Here is an 18,087-nt window from a genome sequence, read left to right on the forward strand (position 1 = left end):
TTGCATAAAGCAAAATGGGATCTCAGCCAGAGGCTGCCAGCCAAGCATTAGCTATGACAAACTATGGCATAATAAAGGAGAAAAGAAAAAAGGGGGAAAATCTATTCCAAAGAAGGCACCACTGTTTCCAGACACGTAAAAGAGGACATTTTATACAGGAGGCTAGATTGAATGGTTGGATTAAGGAAGTAAAGTAAAACACCTGAAAATACTACTTGGAAGGCATTCCAAGATATACCTCAAGCAAACTATCTCCAACAAGAGCCACCAGGAGCTGATGTCTGTGCCTCTCTCTCACCAGTGCAGCGTTTTCAGATGCATACATGGAGGTAAAATCAAACATTGCTACATCTGGCTGGCCATAATGATTAATTGCAAAATCCAAGGAAGGCAGCTGGTAGTTGGTTGCAAAGTCAGCAGCTTCTCTGGCGTAGGACAGCAAATTGCTCTGGTTCACATTTTCCCCACAGAGCAGCAGCTCGGTGTCAACAGAGTCCTGCAAGGAAGAAGGATTTGGGATGAGAGACTCCAATGTCCTCTCTGAACTGGAACACTGCAGTCTCACAGCAGGACTGGGAGCCACACATCTCACAGCAGCAAGAAACAAGTGACACTTGTCATCTCCAAAAAGCCAATGCACAAGCACAGGTACTGCCCCAAACAGAAACTTTCCTTGCCCACGCTGAACCAGCAGCTTTGTCTGCAACAGAAAATTACAGCTCCTCCCGGTTCCTTGGTGATGTGATCTTTTCAGAACATTACTTCCCTCGCATCAAAAGATGTCATCCACATCACTGCAATGCTTTTCTGCACACGTGCACCCCCCATCTGAAACCACAGGAGAGCAGAAGCACTGATGCTGTGGCATGGGGGCTCAGCCTCAAGGTTTGACTCGACATCTCAGTAACAACTCCACACTCAAACCTGGACTGTAGCAGCTTTTCTGTTCATTTTTGGGTCACGTTTTTCCTTGGGGAGAGTGGTAAAGGACCCTGCCTTTATAGGTCATCCTACTTAAAGGCAGTGATAATGAGGTTCTATTTCCAGCCTAATCATGGATGAGACCCCTAATCACAGATGATGCCACAGAACTGCTATTAGCCCAGTTGCACCAGACACACTGGGGTGGTTGATTTTTTTTCCATTCAGAGCTGAGTAGGCCATGAAAACAGCTCTGATGAGCCACAGCTGCTGCTCCTCTGCTCCAAAGTCCCCACAGATCCCCTGGGACTGCCCTCACCTACAAACACAGGCCCCACAATCTCAGGGCCTACACATATCAGCAGTGATGAATCATCTCGAAAACATCATCTTAAACAGACACCTATGTATGGAAATAGACACACAATCACTGAAAGTAAAGAGGATTTCAGAAAATTGCTTGAAATGAAAAATACACAATTGATATTAGTCCCTCCATTTCCAAGCTGTTATAACTTCAAGTGGGGTTCAAGTAATCTAGTGAGCCTGGAAGAAACTGAACTCAATGTCATAGGTCATCTTTTACAGAACCACAAGTATGTGAAAAATGCCATGGGGCTTTTATTTATTTACTTTATTTTATTTATTTTATTTTGTGTTACTTGGTGCATTTACTGTACAGTTGAAGTTACTTGCACTTCATAGAAAAGAAAAAGAAAAAAGAAAGAATAAAGAGGGAAAAAAATTGCCTATGTTTGAACAAAGCTTGAGGCCAACGAACTCCAGGAGGTAGAAGACGGTGGGCTTGATTTACCAAAGCCCATTAACAGTTTAAGTTAGAATGCACAAAAACTTGATATAATATTTCCTGAACACCATCCCTTGCAAGCTCTAGTGGCACTGCATTTAGACCAAGGGGTTTGACCCTTCCTCTCTCCCGCCCTGGTTGGTCATGGACAGCAGCTCTGCCCTGGGAGCCCCTGGCCTCCAAAAGGGCAGGGAATCATGGCCCTGAGCTGAGTGGTCCTATTAGAAAGCCAAAAGCCCTTTTAACAGCTCCCCACAAGTACTTCCTTCAGGAAATCACACTTGGCTGTTTTGGCACTGCTTTGCTTTCCAAGAAAAATTGAACTCTATTGGGTTTCCAGAAAAGGAAATTTAAGTGGTGCCATAACACTTCCTAGAAACAAAAGAAAATAAACCCTATATTTTACAGAAGAAGGAAAAAAAAGAAAGAAAAAAATACCTCAAAATCACACATACCCCTGAAAGGTCAGGCCATCATGTTTATAGCCTTCTTCTATTATGTTTCACCCACTTTAAAGAATTTGCAATTTATCCTAGGGTAGGTTTTTACACTTCCTTACTTGCCTGATAAAACTGAACATAGCTGTGCTAAGTTCACCCTTAAATAACTGAGGTTTTTATTTTCTGCTGTGACGATCCCACCACGAATTTCCAAGGTGAGTCAAGATCCCATTTCAGCCAGTTTCAAAACTGATTAATTTAGGAAGTATTGTTTTCAGTTCTCTATTGAAACTTTGAGCTGACTGAAGGGAAAAAGCAAATCCTAAAAATGTCAGAGTAAGATCCAAGTGGCCTGAGCTTGAATGAAGTGATTAAGTCTATAAACACCCTGTCTAACATCCAGCAACATTTATGCAGATGTTCACACTTACTCTGTGCCAAGTAAATAAAACAGGGTTTAGCCAGCATTTTTACATACGTTAATAATCACTCCTTTGTCCAGAAGACTCTGCTTTTTTGCTGTCATCACAAAATAATGCGTGCTGTCTTTATAGTAAACAATATTCTCCAGGTCAATCCCTGAAAAGAGAGACAGGCACATTTGTCACTGAAGGCAGCGCTCTGCCCGTGTCATTCACCAACAGCACAGGACTGATCCCAGCAGGTGCCTTTCCTTCTTGGGCTGCATCCCCTCTCCCAGCTGGGATGAAGGATTAGAGGGCAGAATGCTGTCCAACAAAACAAGGGAGGACAGTGGTCTCACCCTGTCACTGTAGGACAAAAAATAACACAATGCGGACATGCAGCTCTTCCAAGGCAAAAAGAGAATTTTTAATTTCTGACTCCAACATTTATACGTTTCCAAAACTGACAGTGGATTGGAGGGTGACAGTGCCACCTCTCCAATGACACTGGACAAACCAACAGTCCATCAAATTTCTCCTCCTCCATAAAAGAATGCAAAACAATGAGTTATTTACATAAAGTGTGTGAGAAAGTTTGTTAAAAGAATCAGAAGGCTTAGAAAAACTTAAAAAATCAGGGTGACATCGCCCAACAGCAGTTTTTTCTCAGCACAGTTTAAAGTTATTCAGCATTCTTTCAGGGAACATCTAGTTAACTACAGCATTAACAGTTCCTGAGGTAGAACTGGGTGCCAAGGGAGCAAAGTGTTTTTCAGGTTGCTAGGGCTCTGGCATTGGGTCTAACCAGGGGGTTTGGTTTCAATTACAATAGTAATTTTTTTTAAAAAACAGTGAATGCAACTATTCTGAAACCCCTTTCCATTAAGGTGTGTTTCACAGTTTATATTTTTAGTATTTATGGCAGATTCTAGGTCTTCTCAGTTTATCAGCTCCACACATCAAAAAGCAAGAATGAACTCCTCCCAGAAGGGCAGAGATTTTTTCAAAGGGTTTAAGCTGTTCAGCATGTGAACGGATAGAAACAAAACAAATCATGTCTTAAGGAAAAATCTCTGGGCCCTGAAAATGCTCTTCCAAATTTGTTCAACATAGCAGACATTTTTGCAGTTGAGAAAAATTTAAACACTAAAACAAGCCATGATGTGGCAACACCCAAGCTAAAAAAATATCCCACTGTACCATAAATGGACACCTCCATCTGCAAGCTTCTGACATCAACAATATTTTATCACTTGGAAATATTTTACACAGATTATTCAAAACTGATGTTACCAGTAACAAGAGGGTGGCCTGGCACATAGAGTTGTGCCCTGCTGCCTCTTGTATTTGGCAGTGGAAAAAATGAGGATGCACTCACCCGTTTCCTCTTTCAGGTCCTGGAAGAACTTCTGATTGAAGATGAAAGCAACCCCACTGATTTCTTCTACCTTGGCTTCTGCAGTTGTATTTCTGTTTATGAAATTGGCAGTGATTGCTATAGCCAGCTTCCCACGAAATTCCTTCCTCCTGAAGCCTGCGGAGCAAAGACAGGAATTAAAACCACTGCAAGCTTCAGAGTGGACTTTCAGGGAGGGTCAGCTCAATGTCCTTCCTACACTTATCAAACAACATGCCGTCAGTAGATTCCACCATGCCTCCAAAATTCCTCTGAATGTAAAGGAGTCTTTTCTCCCCATTTTCAGCTGCACAACTAGAGCTGCACTGCATTCAAGATAAAGTCTCATTGAAAAATGGCTGGATGGGGAACTAAGGGAAGAACTTCAGGAAAAACTATAACTAAAGAAAAACGTGGAAATTTTTTTTTTTACATGTCTGGGAATACAACAGGTCAATTTCAGTGGAGGGAGACATTTTTAACATGCTAAATGGCAAGTTAGGTATTTCTTATATAGGCAGTAAACAGCTCTTGAAAAAATATGCAAGAAATCATCAGTCAAAAAGCAGCAGAGAATGATGTGAAAAATAGAAACCTCTGTAGCAGTGCTTAGGTGCACACACTACCAGCTAATGACATTTTCCACAGGTATCTGGAATTGAAAAACATTTAGAGGGTTAACTGTTATATTACCAAGGTGAGACCAACTGAGAAGCTCCTTGCTCCATCTCTGCTTTCGTTTTTCACTGAAAAAAAGCCCCCTGAGCCACAATCCTGCAATCACACATTGAAGTTTTTCCATCTGTATCTTCCCCTCTTCTGTTACTAAATTATGAAGTAGAACAGAGGATCCTTAGTGTATTTTTGGCTCACTGCAGATGATATCGTATGAATATGTTATTTTATAGCAAGGAATAAACTGGTTATGGATTTATTTCTCTGTGCTTCTTGATATACTCTCATTATTTCATTGGGATTTGGTAAGACAACACCAGCTTCTGTACATATCTTCAGTGCACCTATCACTCCCCTAGATCCTGGTATGATGATAAACATTAACCTCTTGACAGAGTCTGCAGGTGAGGTAAGAATAATTAGGTTTTGATGGTGCCTGACTATTTAAACAGTGTTTTATGGGGGACAGCCAGATAACAGTGTAGGGAAATTTCCAGTACAGCATTACAAGGAATTAACTGTAAGCACACTGTAGTTGGCAGATAAATGAATAAGCAGACAAACTACAAAGCCAATAAAAAAAAAGGAAAAAGCGTACTTAAGAGAATGGAAACTAGCTTGGATATAATTAGAGTTAAAAGGGAAATGCATAATTAAGTAAAAGGTTTGTTCCTGTGATGCAGGAGCAGCTTAGCCAGTGTCTCTCTAAGAAACACAGCTCAGGTGCTCTGAATTCTCAGCAGTGACTCAAGTTCAGGAAACATTTACACCCTCTACTCCCACAAACCTTAGAGATATTTATTACCTTTTACCATTGTTTCTAAAGGAGCTGCTTCTGAAGTTCAGTCTCATTTACAAAGAAGTAAAGCCTCTGTTGCCTTCATTAAATACCTGACAGTCACCTTTTAGTCACGAGTTCAAGCACACAGGGCAAATTCACAGCACAACAGCAAAAGCTATGCCATTCCTGACCTATATCTTGTCAGCTTCCTCCAAGTTAAATCATCATATAATTACTTAACCTTGAAGCCAGCCCAATGGCACCACAATGCATTCTGTAGGCAGGGCAAACATACAGAGCTCAGAAGCAGTAATGACATTAAATGTCTTTTACTTTGAGCTACGACTGAACAACAAAACCAAAAGGTACCACATGAAATAACAGCTTTCACACAGACTTCCATGGATTGAAAGGTAACCTGCTGCTTTGTCTCTTTCTTTGCTCTGACTTTCAGATCGTTCAAGGTACCCTAAAGACAGTAATAAGGCTAAAACCACACATTCACCCACCTTCCAACGTGTTCCTGCGGCCGTCTGCACCAATGATAACATCAAATTCATACTCTGACAAAGGGTGATCCATGGGGAGAAACTCAGCTCTCCAACCCATCTCTGAAAATACAAGTAATATTTATTAATTCTTCAGTATTACAACAGAGAAGTGATTTCAGAGTCTGAGGAAAGGGCACTGAGATACAGGGGTGCATTTCTCATTCTCTGGATCACCTAATGCAGCAGCTTCCTCTCAGAGCCACACCACAAGAAGATGCTCAAGCACTTGATTCTCACAGAAACAACCCCCCAGCCACCTTACCAGGGCAGTACATACATGTGCTTACTGCAAGAAAGAACTGGCTACTAAAAGAGGAAAAATAGCATTCCATCATCAGGGCTTTTAATTGTCTTCTAAACAGAAATTAAATGGAAGCATACTCACAAAGTTAAATTTATTCTTTTTACAAAGCTGATTATGTGAAAGTGTTTGTACTGTCTGTGTTTTAAAATTATATATACTTTATTTAAACTAATATGCTTGTTCTGCTGTCACTATGTGACCCTTTGAAGAGATACCAGAGAGTTTAAATTAAAATTTTAAAATGGATACTACATCCAAAAAACTAATATTTAAAAAAAAATAGAGAATTAGAATCTTTTTCTATTGTTTAAAAATCTTGCATAAGAATGCTGATAAGAGTCTGTGTGCCAGTGGGCGTTCTATCAAACGTGAATGCAAAAACAAGGCCCTGGGCACTTCATCCATCCTCAATGTTTATATTATCAAGAAGATCCTGAGAAGCCACACCAGACTCCCTACAAAGCCTCAAACACATGCCAGAAGGCATAGCGCAAAACCTGAGCTTCTCAGCCTGGGCTGTGTTTTAAGATTTATCAGTGCTCTGTCACACTGATACTCATCACACTGCACAGAACAGGGCTGGCTGAGTAAGGAGGGCAAAAAACTCTTTATTTCTGTAAACAGTGTTTGACTGCCTTATGCAACTTCACGTAACACCTGGCTCAAAAAGAAGTCGCTGTGAGCAGAATGTATTATGATAAATAATACTTTGGTTTTCTTGATCTTCAGGAGGCTCCAGGACTTTCACGAATTCCAGGTTCACGTGAATTTCCACTCCAAGGATAAGTGCAACTTTGAAGAGGATGAGTTGAAGCTGTCGAATACCTGTGGAGAGCAAGTGACAAAGATGTATTTGATAAGTAAGCAACCCCAGCTGCCACCAGCCTGCTAGAGAACTGAAATTCATTGTTAACACAAGTGTGCAGCATTTCCATTTCCCATACTGTAATGAATGCAAACATAGCAACTACCACAGGATGTTGTTCTCTTCCGCCTCCCTTTCCTCTTGCAGCACAATCTTGCTGGCAAAACTCATTTCAGCTGAGTTTCTTAGAATGATTTTGTAGAGGTTTGCCTCTTGATGACATTTAAAATATCTGCTAACCAGCACATTTTAGAATACAAAATTTTACAGCATATTTCCCTGTAAAATAGTCCATTCTGTTATTTGTGCCTACCTTCAACATACTGGAATAAATATCAATATTCTTCATACCTCATAATCAAAACCTGTTGTTTAATCATACCAGACTAACAAGAAAATCTGCTCCATAAGACTGTAACTTGTTCTATTTCCACCTTGCTTAAACAAGACCATTTTATTTTCCTCTCTGTGTGCACACATGCACTGGCACATGGCTAAAGTAGATGAACTTTCTGCCAAACCACAAATGTCTCCACCAATCTTCTGATCCAGGCAAGCTCTTATCTGAACAGTGCCCATGCCCTCAGATACTTACTGATGTGATCAATAGATCCTGCGCAGAACTTGCCATAAAATTTCTTTGCTCCCAGTCCCCGAAGGTCGTGGATGGTAAAGGGCCAGAGGTGCAGCACGTTGTTCCTGGAGAAAGTGTCCCGCTTCTCCACCACGACAACCTTGGCTCCCAGGAAGGCAAGCTCTATGGCAGTCCGCAGGCCACAGGGGCCACCTCCAATAATTAAACACTGGCAGAGAAAAGGAGGGGTGGGACACAGGGTTTTGGATTACTTCCACACAGTTTCCATCTTACTCTGTGGGTATGACTTGAAATACAACTGGACTTGCACTACTGAGAGCACAAACAAGTAATTTACTTAAATCAACGGAATTTTTCTTGCATGTGGTATTCAGCCTACATAAAAAAGATGATAAACTGTGCTTAATGCAGACACAAAAGCATCTGATGAAGAGAAGTAAGAGAAAAAACAACAAAAAGCCGAACATTTTTGAGCATCTGCTTGCACATTTCTAACCCTCATTTAGCGTTTCTCAAGTGCTTGCAGCTGTTTCTCAACAGCATTACAGTTGTGTAAAAGGGAGGGGAAAGGAAATAAGAGGTCTTAGTGTAGGCTTTTTTTATTTTAAAGAGGAAATGGGTGTACGCTTACTAGATTTGTTGAACAAACCTACGATAAGCCAGTAGCCTTACACTATTAGCTACTCTCCTTCAAGTGAGGGTGGATGTAACAGCCTTGTTCACCCACTGATGGAAGGAGGACATGCCAAGGGAACTCAGCAGACTTGCCCTCCTCTGCCAGGGCCAGGGAACTCATCCTGTCCTATTCCATTTCAGCCAGTGCTAAACATCCTCACTTTCAGGAAAATCACACTTCAGAAGCTTAAATCTATGTTGGAAGAATCTCTTCCAAAACAATTACAGAGGATTCCTGCCCAAATTTTAGTTGACAGCTGTAATTTTTCACAGACCAACAAAGAAAGGATTTCCAGAAAGCAAACTAATTAAACCCCAAGCATATCTAGTGCTTACATTCCCTTGACTGATTACTAAAACCTGATTAGAAGCAGTCTCATAGCTGGACAATGCTGTTGTTCCCTATCTCCTACAAACCCCTTCCACTCCTCCAAACGCCCCCAGATTTCCCAAAATCCCTGCTGTGGGTTCCAGCGGTGCCGTGGCTGGAGCAGGGACAGCTAAGGTGGGTCTGGGAGGATGGGAGAGCTGCAGCACAGCCAAGCTGGGCTGTGCTGCCCATCCCAGACACGCTGCTGGGTGTCCCACACACAGAGCCAGGCACTGACTGCAGTTTCAAAGCAAGCAGGGGCTCTATCTGCAGCCTCGCTGGATTCCAGTCTGGTTCCCATTACATCGCAATTGCAGAAAGTAGAGTCATTTGTTTATTTTGGTTTGGTCATCATTTGTTTTCAGATCCAACAACTTGAGCAAAAAGTATCTGGTGCTGACTTCTCTCCAACCCAAATCATAGAAGTGCAAAAATGTCTTTTTTCATTTTAATAAATAATTCTAATAAATTCCCATTGAAAGAAAAACTCCTGTGAGGTGCTTTGGCTTTGCTTTAGGCAAGTGTTTTGTTAACCAGAGATATTAAAGTTAGGCTGTTGCCTTAGCCACTTGGCTTTGTTCCTTGTAAAAGAACATATTTAATTCACAATTTCTGAAGAACACTCCTTGCTGCATGATGAACATTAAAAAAAAATAAAAATCAACAGATGTAACAATACAAAGGAAGAATAACAGAGGGCACATGAAGCCTAGCTGAAGAGGATCTTTTTGCACATGCTCCTTGTGATTAGCATGGGAACTCTGAGGTCTGACAAGTGAGTGACTCAATTGAGCCTTCACAGCTTCCAGTCATGTTGAGCAGGCAGTCAGAAACAGTTTACAAAGCAAGCCCATACATGGTCTGATAAGGTGAGGCTGGGTTTTTTTCGCTTACAAGCTGTATTATACATAAATAAATGCAACTTTAAAGAAAATAAAAAATAAAAAGAAACAGCAGTCTTTGGAGATTTAGTCATAGCAGACCCTGCCAAGTAACAAAACCCGCACAGAAAACCCTTCGTTCCTCCTGGTGCTTTGCAACGCACTATGTTAGCATTTTAAGGAGGATTCTGCCCTCTTCCCTCCTCCTATCACATTGACAAAGTATCTTCATAATTGCATAAAGACACCATGAAAAATGGCTGTATGTTTGCCACCACCCGTGGTTACCTCCAGAAACACATTTATCTACATCGCAGAGCTATTTGTTCTAAGATTTATTGAGGACGCTTCCTGCTGGTGTAGAATTTACTCTTGGCACTTCTTCATCTAAATTTTGAAACTTCTGGGGTCAAAACCAGTACAAAATCCTTGCAAAAGTAATTCTTACTACATTTGTGTTCCTAACTTTACTAAGCAAGGGAAGGGCCCATGCCATTCCCCGGTGGTCTGCCTGCCAACAGACTCCCAGAAGAAACCTTCCTGCAGCCAGACTAGCAGGAAATTTGAATGGCATCCTATTTTCCCCTCCTGTTATCCCAGCCTCCTGGCTCATCAGGGCCTGCTTTTGGAACTAATTTCTTGCAATTTAACACAAATCACGACAGCTGGCATCACACAGGGAGTCTCAAACAATCAATCCTGAATGAGCAAATGCCAAGGGCTTCTTGACGTCCCCATCACCATTCACACATCAACTGCCTTTTAACAGTGCCAGATCATCTCCCACAAAGCTAAAGGACAACTTGACTTTTTTCAAGGCATCTCTCACAAATTATCCCAAGTAACAGTTGCTGAAAAGAACAGACAAAGAGCTTTTGCATATTTCTTGCTCAAGCTGGAAACGAAGGGAGAAAGTCTTGTTTAGTTTTATGAAAGAAGAGGATCATAACCAGACTTCTATGACCTGCCTGAAGAATCAGTATCATGTTGGATGTTACATCTTGTTTTACCACTGAGATAATAATACTGAGAGAAGACATTTTTGTTGGTGAAAACCTCCTAGTGCATATGGCTGATTTTCTGCCTGCAGATGTGCATGAATATTTTCTGTCAAAAGAGAAGCTTCATTTAATTTCACATATTTCCCAAGAACAGCACCTATGTTAAGGGAAAATTACAGAAAGAATATGGGTTACAAAATTCCCATTGAATGAAACTAATGTAAGTTTCCAGGCCAGTAATAATTGCCTGGTGACTAACTTACTACTATTTCAGTTTAAATTAATACTTAATAAGTAAAGCATGGACATTTTTGCACTTCACAATAAAACACTAATAAGCCTATGCATATTTTATAAAAGTTTTTTATTTAAGTTGCTGAGTAAATAGTCTGTTTCTATGACACTGTTAAGAAGTATTGTACTCTTCCCTAAAAGATGATTGTTTTTGTATAAATCTTGTCCCACACTACAACCAAGCGCAGTACACAATGCATTATCTATTTTCAGACAGAAATAGAACAGAACTTCACTGATTTTTTCCTTGTGCAATTTAAATGTATCAGAAATTTTCACTTATATTTACTAATATAAACACACGCAGCATTTGGTAAGTCTCATAAGCTTGATTCCACTCAAGGGTCAGGCTGACTCTAAGAGATGCTACTTTCTCTCTCTATGTTTAGGAATAGCAGTGCCTTGAAAATCTCCAGGATATATTCTCAGTGCTGAGCTAAATGGCAGCACAAGTCACCTCTCCAATAGCAGAATGGCTTCTGTGCCAGGCACAGGAATTTGATTTGATCTCCTGTAGATAATGTACAAATATATGACTCAAAATAGGAGGGAAGGGAGAGGGATGCAACAGAGGCCTCTTGCAATCCCTCCTTTCCCCTGCTATTAAATCAGCAGCAGCCTGTGAATCCAGGCACCTGCATCCCCTTGTGGAAAAACCATATGCAGTTAAACAGCTGAACACCACAACTGTGTTTAACAAAAAATACCCAAACAAACAAACCAAAAAAACTCCAAACCAACCAACAAAAAATCCCCACAACACCAACAAAAAATGCAAAAAAACCCTACCTCAAAATAATACTCCACAACAACCCAGTCACAAAAATCTCATCCACTATAACTGAAAGGCTGAATCTATTCATTGATCTTGAAAAATTAAAAAAAAACCATGAGCTGTCAGCATTTAGATGCTCAAGGAATCTAGCAGGTGGTAGTAGCATGGAGGTGGGAGATACAACACACAGCATCTCTTGGCATAGCTAAGAGCAGACAAATCCTGTTGTGGCCCAGTGCGTTATCCCATTGCTGTCATCCCGCTCTAAACCCCTCACTCCTCTCCTGCCCAAGGTACCCAAATATTAAATTCATCTTGGAATATAAGGGGGTGTTAAATGATGACCCACTCCCTGTATGTCCTTGGGATGAAGACAGAAGCTTCAATAACTCCAGGAACCCAAGATTTCCTCATTTCTGCCTTTCAGCTGTTTTGGAGGTGATAAAAAGGGGATTATTTTTAGCCTCCAGCTCAACAACAGCTGGACAGACACAGGCACACCCTTCATTGTCTGATGGCATGCCAAGCCAGAAGCATCACTGCTACTCTTCAGTGCAAATGGTGAAAAAACAGCAAAACCCACCTGCCCAGGTTACTGAACTGCCTTTAGCCAAACCAGCAAATGGAAATGGAACTACAGGCATGGATCATGCTCCCAGAAAGCAGCAGAAAGGGGTGGCTTTCCCACAAGCCTCAAAGCCCCTGATCATGGATCATGCTCCCAGAAAGGAGCAGAAAGGGGTGGCTTTCCCACAAGCCTCAAAGCTCCCTGATCCTCACAACCACAGGTGCCCTCAGCAGCTCCCACCCAGTGACAGGAGGCTCTGTGTAGGACACAGAAGGACAGTGCTTTGCTCTTCCATGGCAAACATTCATTTCCATAGCCAGCAGGTCTGGGACCATGAGAGAAGACAACTTTCACACCGGCCCAGGCCTTTGTGCAACACCCAGAGTGACAGGGGTGCACCAAGGACTAATTTGGCTGATTCCAGAGGGTCACATCCTGCATGGATTTGGACAAGTGCTTATTGGTGATGGGGCTTAATGTGCTGCAACACGAGACAGGCACGAAACAACACATTTTCTGTGCCCGTTCCCCTGGAAAGGCTCCAGACAAAAGCAGCTGCACAAGCAGCTAAGGCAGAGGCCACCAGGAGCTTCCTCCACCACGATGCTTCCCAGGCCATCCCCTTTACTAGACATGAAAATGCTTCTGGCAAAAATAGGACTGCTCAGCAGGACATTCCTGACTTACTGACTTACAGTTCACCTCCCATTTGCAGCCCCAGATTTTAGCACATAAATCCTCTGACAGCCACCAGATAGAACACCACAGCCCAACGCACCCTGAACCCACTGAATAATCAATTTAAAGTTTGAAACATCATCATGGAAGACACTGAAAAATGAAAATCTATATGCCACTTCAGACAACATAAAGCTTCAGCCTGTGACATTTTTAATTTCTAATGAAAATCAATTCTTCCATCTTCTCCCCCAAGAAAGGGGGAGAGAAGCCTAGGAAAGATTAAACTTGACTACAAAGATTACGTAATCTTTAAAAGGGTTTTTTCCTCTGTTGTACTGTTTTATGAGCTCCTTATAGAATTAGCAAGGTTAAAAAAAATGTCATTTGACAAAAATAATATTCACTTAGATGTATTTTAATGAGAAATCCTAACTCTCCAAAGGGTTACGTGGACACTTGTTAAATACACTACAGATAGGTCTAAAAATCTACCTTAAAATACTATTAAGATAACACTATTAGCTGGATCTTGCTGAACAGGCATTTTTGGAGAGTGAACACCACATAAATACCACTGCTGGGGAAGTTCAGAGTACCTGGGAACAGCAAGGCTCACACACACCCCTAATTGCAACAAAACCTTGCGTCAATGCACCAATTCAATGCCTCACTACGACTCCACTTCTGCTTTAAATCCCTCCAGTATTTTACCCTTTGTACTCCCAGCTGAGCACCTCAGAAATGTGCAGTTTTGTCCTCTCCCAGATCAGTGATTGGCAGAAATGGAGCCACAGCTTTATTTTTTTCCCCCCTCTAAGACTGTACCGTGGATCTGAGGCCACCCAACCCAGGGTGACTTTGGCCACAGCTCTTTCCCAGCAGCTGCTGCACTCGCAGCTGGACGCAGCACAATCCAGGGATCAGAGGATCTATCTTTACTGCCCTCCTGTTTTATTGAGTCAAAATGCCAGAAGTGAAACATTAGCACATTTACTGCATTCATCTGGCTCATCTTTACCGGGATTTTTTTCTCTTTTTTGGAAGATAAGCGTCTGCACGGAAAAAAGTACGTGCCTTCATTTTTCCTGGATGTATTTGGACACACTTGTCCGTCCATCCTCTCTGTCACATGGATATATGTACTAATATTAGACCTGCGTATTAAAAAAAAGCTCTTTCCATAGTTTGAAATTAAAACAATGGTATGAACAATGTCTGTAACTCACATTCTGCTATGCCACACATTAAAGAGGGGCAGTGTGCACTCAGGGCGTTAGAAAGTCAAGAGTGCCTTCCATGATGCATCAGAGCTGTCAGGACTTTGGAGCTTTTCTGAAGAACTCAGGTGGCATTTTTTGTATTTAAATCTGGTGACTTGATCTCAGATCTTTTAGAAGAATATGCAAAAAGACTTCATGAAAAAATTGCAACTGACAGTCATAATACAGCAAGTATGCCTGGAAACTTCCTGTTGCCCTGCACCAGTTACAGTTATCCAAAAAACCTAGACATTACTAACAAAAAAATGTTACGCTCATTTCAGTAAACATATCCACCAGAAACCTGGCAAGTGCTTTAATCCAAAAATCTCCTCAAAAAAAGCACAAAATAAGCCCTCCAACATCCTTTGGAATTAAGTGTGTTTGCTGTTCTCTTACCTGCCTTTCATTGTAATCAAAACACAGGGAAGAAAAAAAAGAACAAGCCCACACCCAAAATCCAGAAGAGATTGCTTTCTTTTCTTTTTTTGGCCAGCTGCTTAAACAATCAAAACGAAAACAAGATAAACCTTGCAGAAAGAATGTTGCCTGACTATCCCAGCCATGAACATGGCTGGCAGCATGTAAGTACCTGGCCTGTCACACTGAGACAGTGCTCTGGGGCTACACTAAAAACTTAGCAAAAACAAAACCACAAGACAAAGAATTCATCCAGAAACAAAAACTGATGGAGAGAGATAAAGGCAACAAGAGCCTCACCTCTGAGCATAGCAGAGACCAGGCCACGACTCTGGGGAGCTTTGTGAGCAGTGACAGAGAGAAAATGGTTAATCCCCTCCATGGTTTCCAGGGGCAGGGGCTGTGCTGGGCAGCCAGCAGAGGGGGAAAGGATTTCTCATGCTCTGTGGCATCTGAAGCATGCAGGCAGGTTGGTCAACAAGCACGGCTTGATTTCAGCAAGACCTTGGTAACATGCTTTAAAAATACAGCCCTGCTGCTCCAGTCTGGCCCATCCACAGAGAAACCTGGAACTTTTAACCAAACATCACGACAACCTAATAAACGAGCTCAGCTTCCACCTGGAAATTGGCTTTTTCAACTAAGTAAGGCATTAACTTACTTTGAGGGTATCTCACAGAATATTTTAAAATACATTTTAAAACTCACTTTTCTATTAGGTGAATTGTTAACCAATATCCATTTAAGACATGGTTTTTAGAAGCCAGTCCTGACTAAATGAGCTCACATAGATATCAAATCTAAGTCAGAATCCAGATTTTAAAATTTTAATTTATTTTTAAAGATTCTAATAATTTAATCCCACTATTCCTAACTCTCCTAAGCAGAATGACTGTACAGCAGCGTACATCAGCTACAGATGAGCTCAAAGTGCAATACAGTACCAGAAACCAACAGTTCTGGGCTCTTGGAGTCCTTTCTTTTCCCAGCTCATCATGCAGCCTTCAAAGTCACTGCATTTCTACTGCTGACACTCACAGATATTTAACTAGTAAATCTAAATACAGGTAGGTCCAAAAAGAGTGATAATCTGATTTTTTTTCTAGTTTACCTGGTCACTTGCACAAACCATTTTACCATAGGTAGACAATGCCTTTACTTTTAACACTTTTTCTTACAATTTGAGAACACTAGGAATTACTAACCAGCACTTCTTAGCAAGACAGCATCCAAAAGTGCCAGCCAGCAAGATGGACTTGAGTTGTTCAAACAACCAGAATTAAAAATATTCACCTTTAGCACATTTTTAAGAAGGCTTCTGATAATGGGGAAAGTTAACAGCACTCACAGAACCCACAAACCAAGCTGCTGGCAGCATATCACAGTGAAAGTTAAATTTCAGCACTTCTAGCTCTTATCTCCAAAACCTTTTTTGGCTGAAAACAAGGGCAGTACATAACCCTTATTACTAAGCAAAAGAGTCTCAAAAAATAAATATAAAACGGTGAAAAAAATATAAAAAGAAGCATGCTTCAAAAAGAGGGGCAGAGAGCTGGAAACAAACTTTGGCAGCAAACTGCACATCACGAGGCGCAATACTCACTTCTACACCAACATCCCATCTGACACAACAGAAAGGAGATAAACACACAGCAGGGTTTATTTACACGTATTAATGAGTCTGTTTTCACATTCCAGGCTGGGTGAAATGCAGATGGAGGCACCAGCCACGCTTGTTCTGCCACTATCAGGGCTCTATCTGGGCTGCCAGGCGCTGAACTTCCTAGGCCAGGTGCCTCCAGGCAGGCAGGGCATGCAGAACCATGGCAGCAGCCTCACCAGGAATGGCTTCCTGCCCCATCCCATTGTTTCCTACCTTGCTAAAGCACAAGTAAGAGAAAAAGTGAGGAGAAGAAACCTGAGAGAAATGTCTTTGCTTTCCACTGAGTGCTTGCTGATCTGCATAACTTGTCATTACTGCTCTGGGTGTGTAGTCCTTAGCAGGAAGCTCACTGCCATCTCCTGCAATGCCTCCTAATCTGAGTTGCAATTTACCCCGAAGCAGTTGTTTTATCTGAATTGTAAATCCTGCAAGGATGGCAGGCAGGGTGCAGGCAGGACAGGACCAGGAGGAAGGAGCACTTGCTGTTGCACAGGTCCCTTCAGAGCTGCTCTCACAAACCTTTCCAAGGGGCAGGAGAAGCAAGCAGCACAAGGCTAACTCCCAGTGTGGCAGGAGCACATGGTTTCTGCTCAGACAGTATCTCAGTCAGCTGAACAAATCCAGAAAGTGCTGCAAGACAAGGCAGGCAGTGTCTCCTGGCTGGTTTGTCCACTGGAAACAGTGTGCCCTTGGAAAAACACGAGCTGCTCTTCAGGAGCAGCAAACATCCAGGGCAAAAGGCAAACTTTGAAAACCTAATCAGAACTTGATCTATCAGCATCAGCAAGATGACAAGAGGCAGAAGGAGAAATGACACAGCAGTTCTGTGTGGCTTGGCACTCCAGACACTCCCATGGTGCTCCCCTAGCACAGATTAGGTGAGGGTATTGAAGCCTCTTCTGCTGGTCCCGTTCTGCAGAGCTCTGACCATTCCTCCTGCTCTGCTCTTGCTCCACTTCACCTGCCAGAACATTCTAGCTGGGGTTTCATCTGCACCAAGGAGGTGGCTGGATGCGTGGGTCCTCAGAAGCACCAGATAATTCTCTGCAGCATATTCCCAGTTTTCTCAGAGTATTACACTCCTCTAAGGGAAAGTTCACAATCTCCAAGTAGCTTCTAGCAATTTTACCCTGTTGATCCCAGGTTAAGACACAAATATCCCAGAGACCTGAGATGCAAACAGTTTGCAGAAACCTGGTTGCTTGTAGAAACAAATTATGTAAGTGCAGACTTGTTAGGGAATGTGGAAATTTCAAGAACCATCTGACAAAAATAACCCCTCTTTAAATAGTGTAGCAGAGAAAATAACGCAAATTAAACCAAGGGCATTAAAAGGGAATTTCTACTTTTTCTTTTCAACAGATACCAGCTAAACTCCTTTTTTCACCATGAATGCCATCAATATCATGGCTTTTTAGAGAGAAAACACAAATAGAAATTGTCTTGTTTGCTTATGAAAATAATCTTCTACTAAAATATTTTACATTTTCTCTTCTTGTACAGCATCTTCAAACTGTGATATTTTGCATACTGCAAAAAGAATATTCAAAGCTATCTGCACTGCGGCCTAAGCAGCAGATAATGCAGAATTTTGTTTGTCAGCAGAAAGAGAGCAATCACATCCCCAAACCCCCTGTTCTCAGGGCAGACATGGGAACCTCAGGAAGGACCTCAGCTGCAGGAGACAGGAAATTGCCTTATTGTCTGAAATCTGGGGTTTAGCAGCCAAGTGTTTAATCACTTCTTGGTAGCAAAAGTTA

The 18,087-nt window shown here is 41.7% G+C and overlaps 1 protein-coding gene across 2 annotated transcripts in view; it reads right to left on the reverse strand.

Moving 5' to 3' along the window:
- Positions 1–18,087, reverse strand: part of MICAL2 (microtubule associated monooxygenase, calponin and LIM domain containing 2) — a 52,117-nt gene that overhangs the window by 26,650 nt on the left and 7,380 nt on the right. For both annotated transcript variants that reach the window (XM_054283666.1, XM_054283665.1), the window contains exons 2-7: positions 7,741–7,948; positions 6,989–7,105; positions 5,935–6,036; positions 3,952–4,107; positions 2,648–2,748; positions 239–496 (exon numbers count right to left, since the gene is read on the reverse strand). In XM_054283666.1, coding sequence (XP_054139641.1) covers positions 239–496; positions 2,648–2,748; positions 3,952–4,107; positions 5,935–6,036; positions 6,989–7,105; positions 7,741–7,948 — 942 coding nt within the window. The remainder of the gene's footprint in view (positions 1–238; positions 497–2,647; positions 2,749–3,951; positions 4,108–5,934; positions 6,037–6,988; positions 7,106–7,740; positions 7,949–18,087) is intronic.

This window comes from Melozone crissalis, unplaced genomic scaffold, assembly GCF_028551555.1.
Source record: "Melozone crissalis strain CALT ecotype California unplaced genomic scaffold, PUWL_Pcris_2 ptg000038l_1, whole genome shotgun sequence".
In the NCBI taxonomy this organism is placed as follows: Eukaryota; Metazoa; Chordata; class Aves; order Passeriformes; family Passerellidae; genus Melozone; species Melozone crissalis.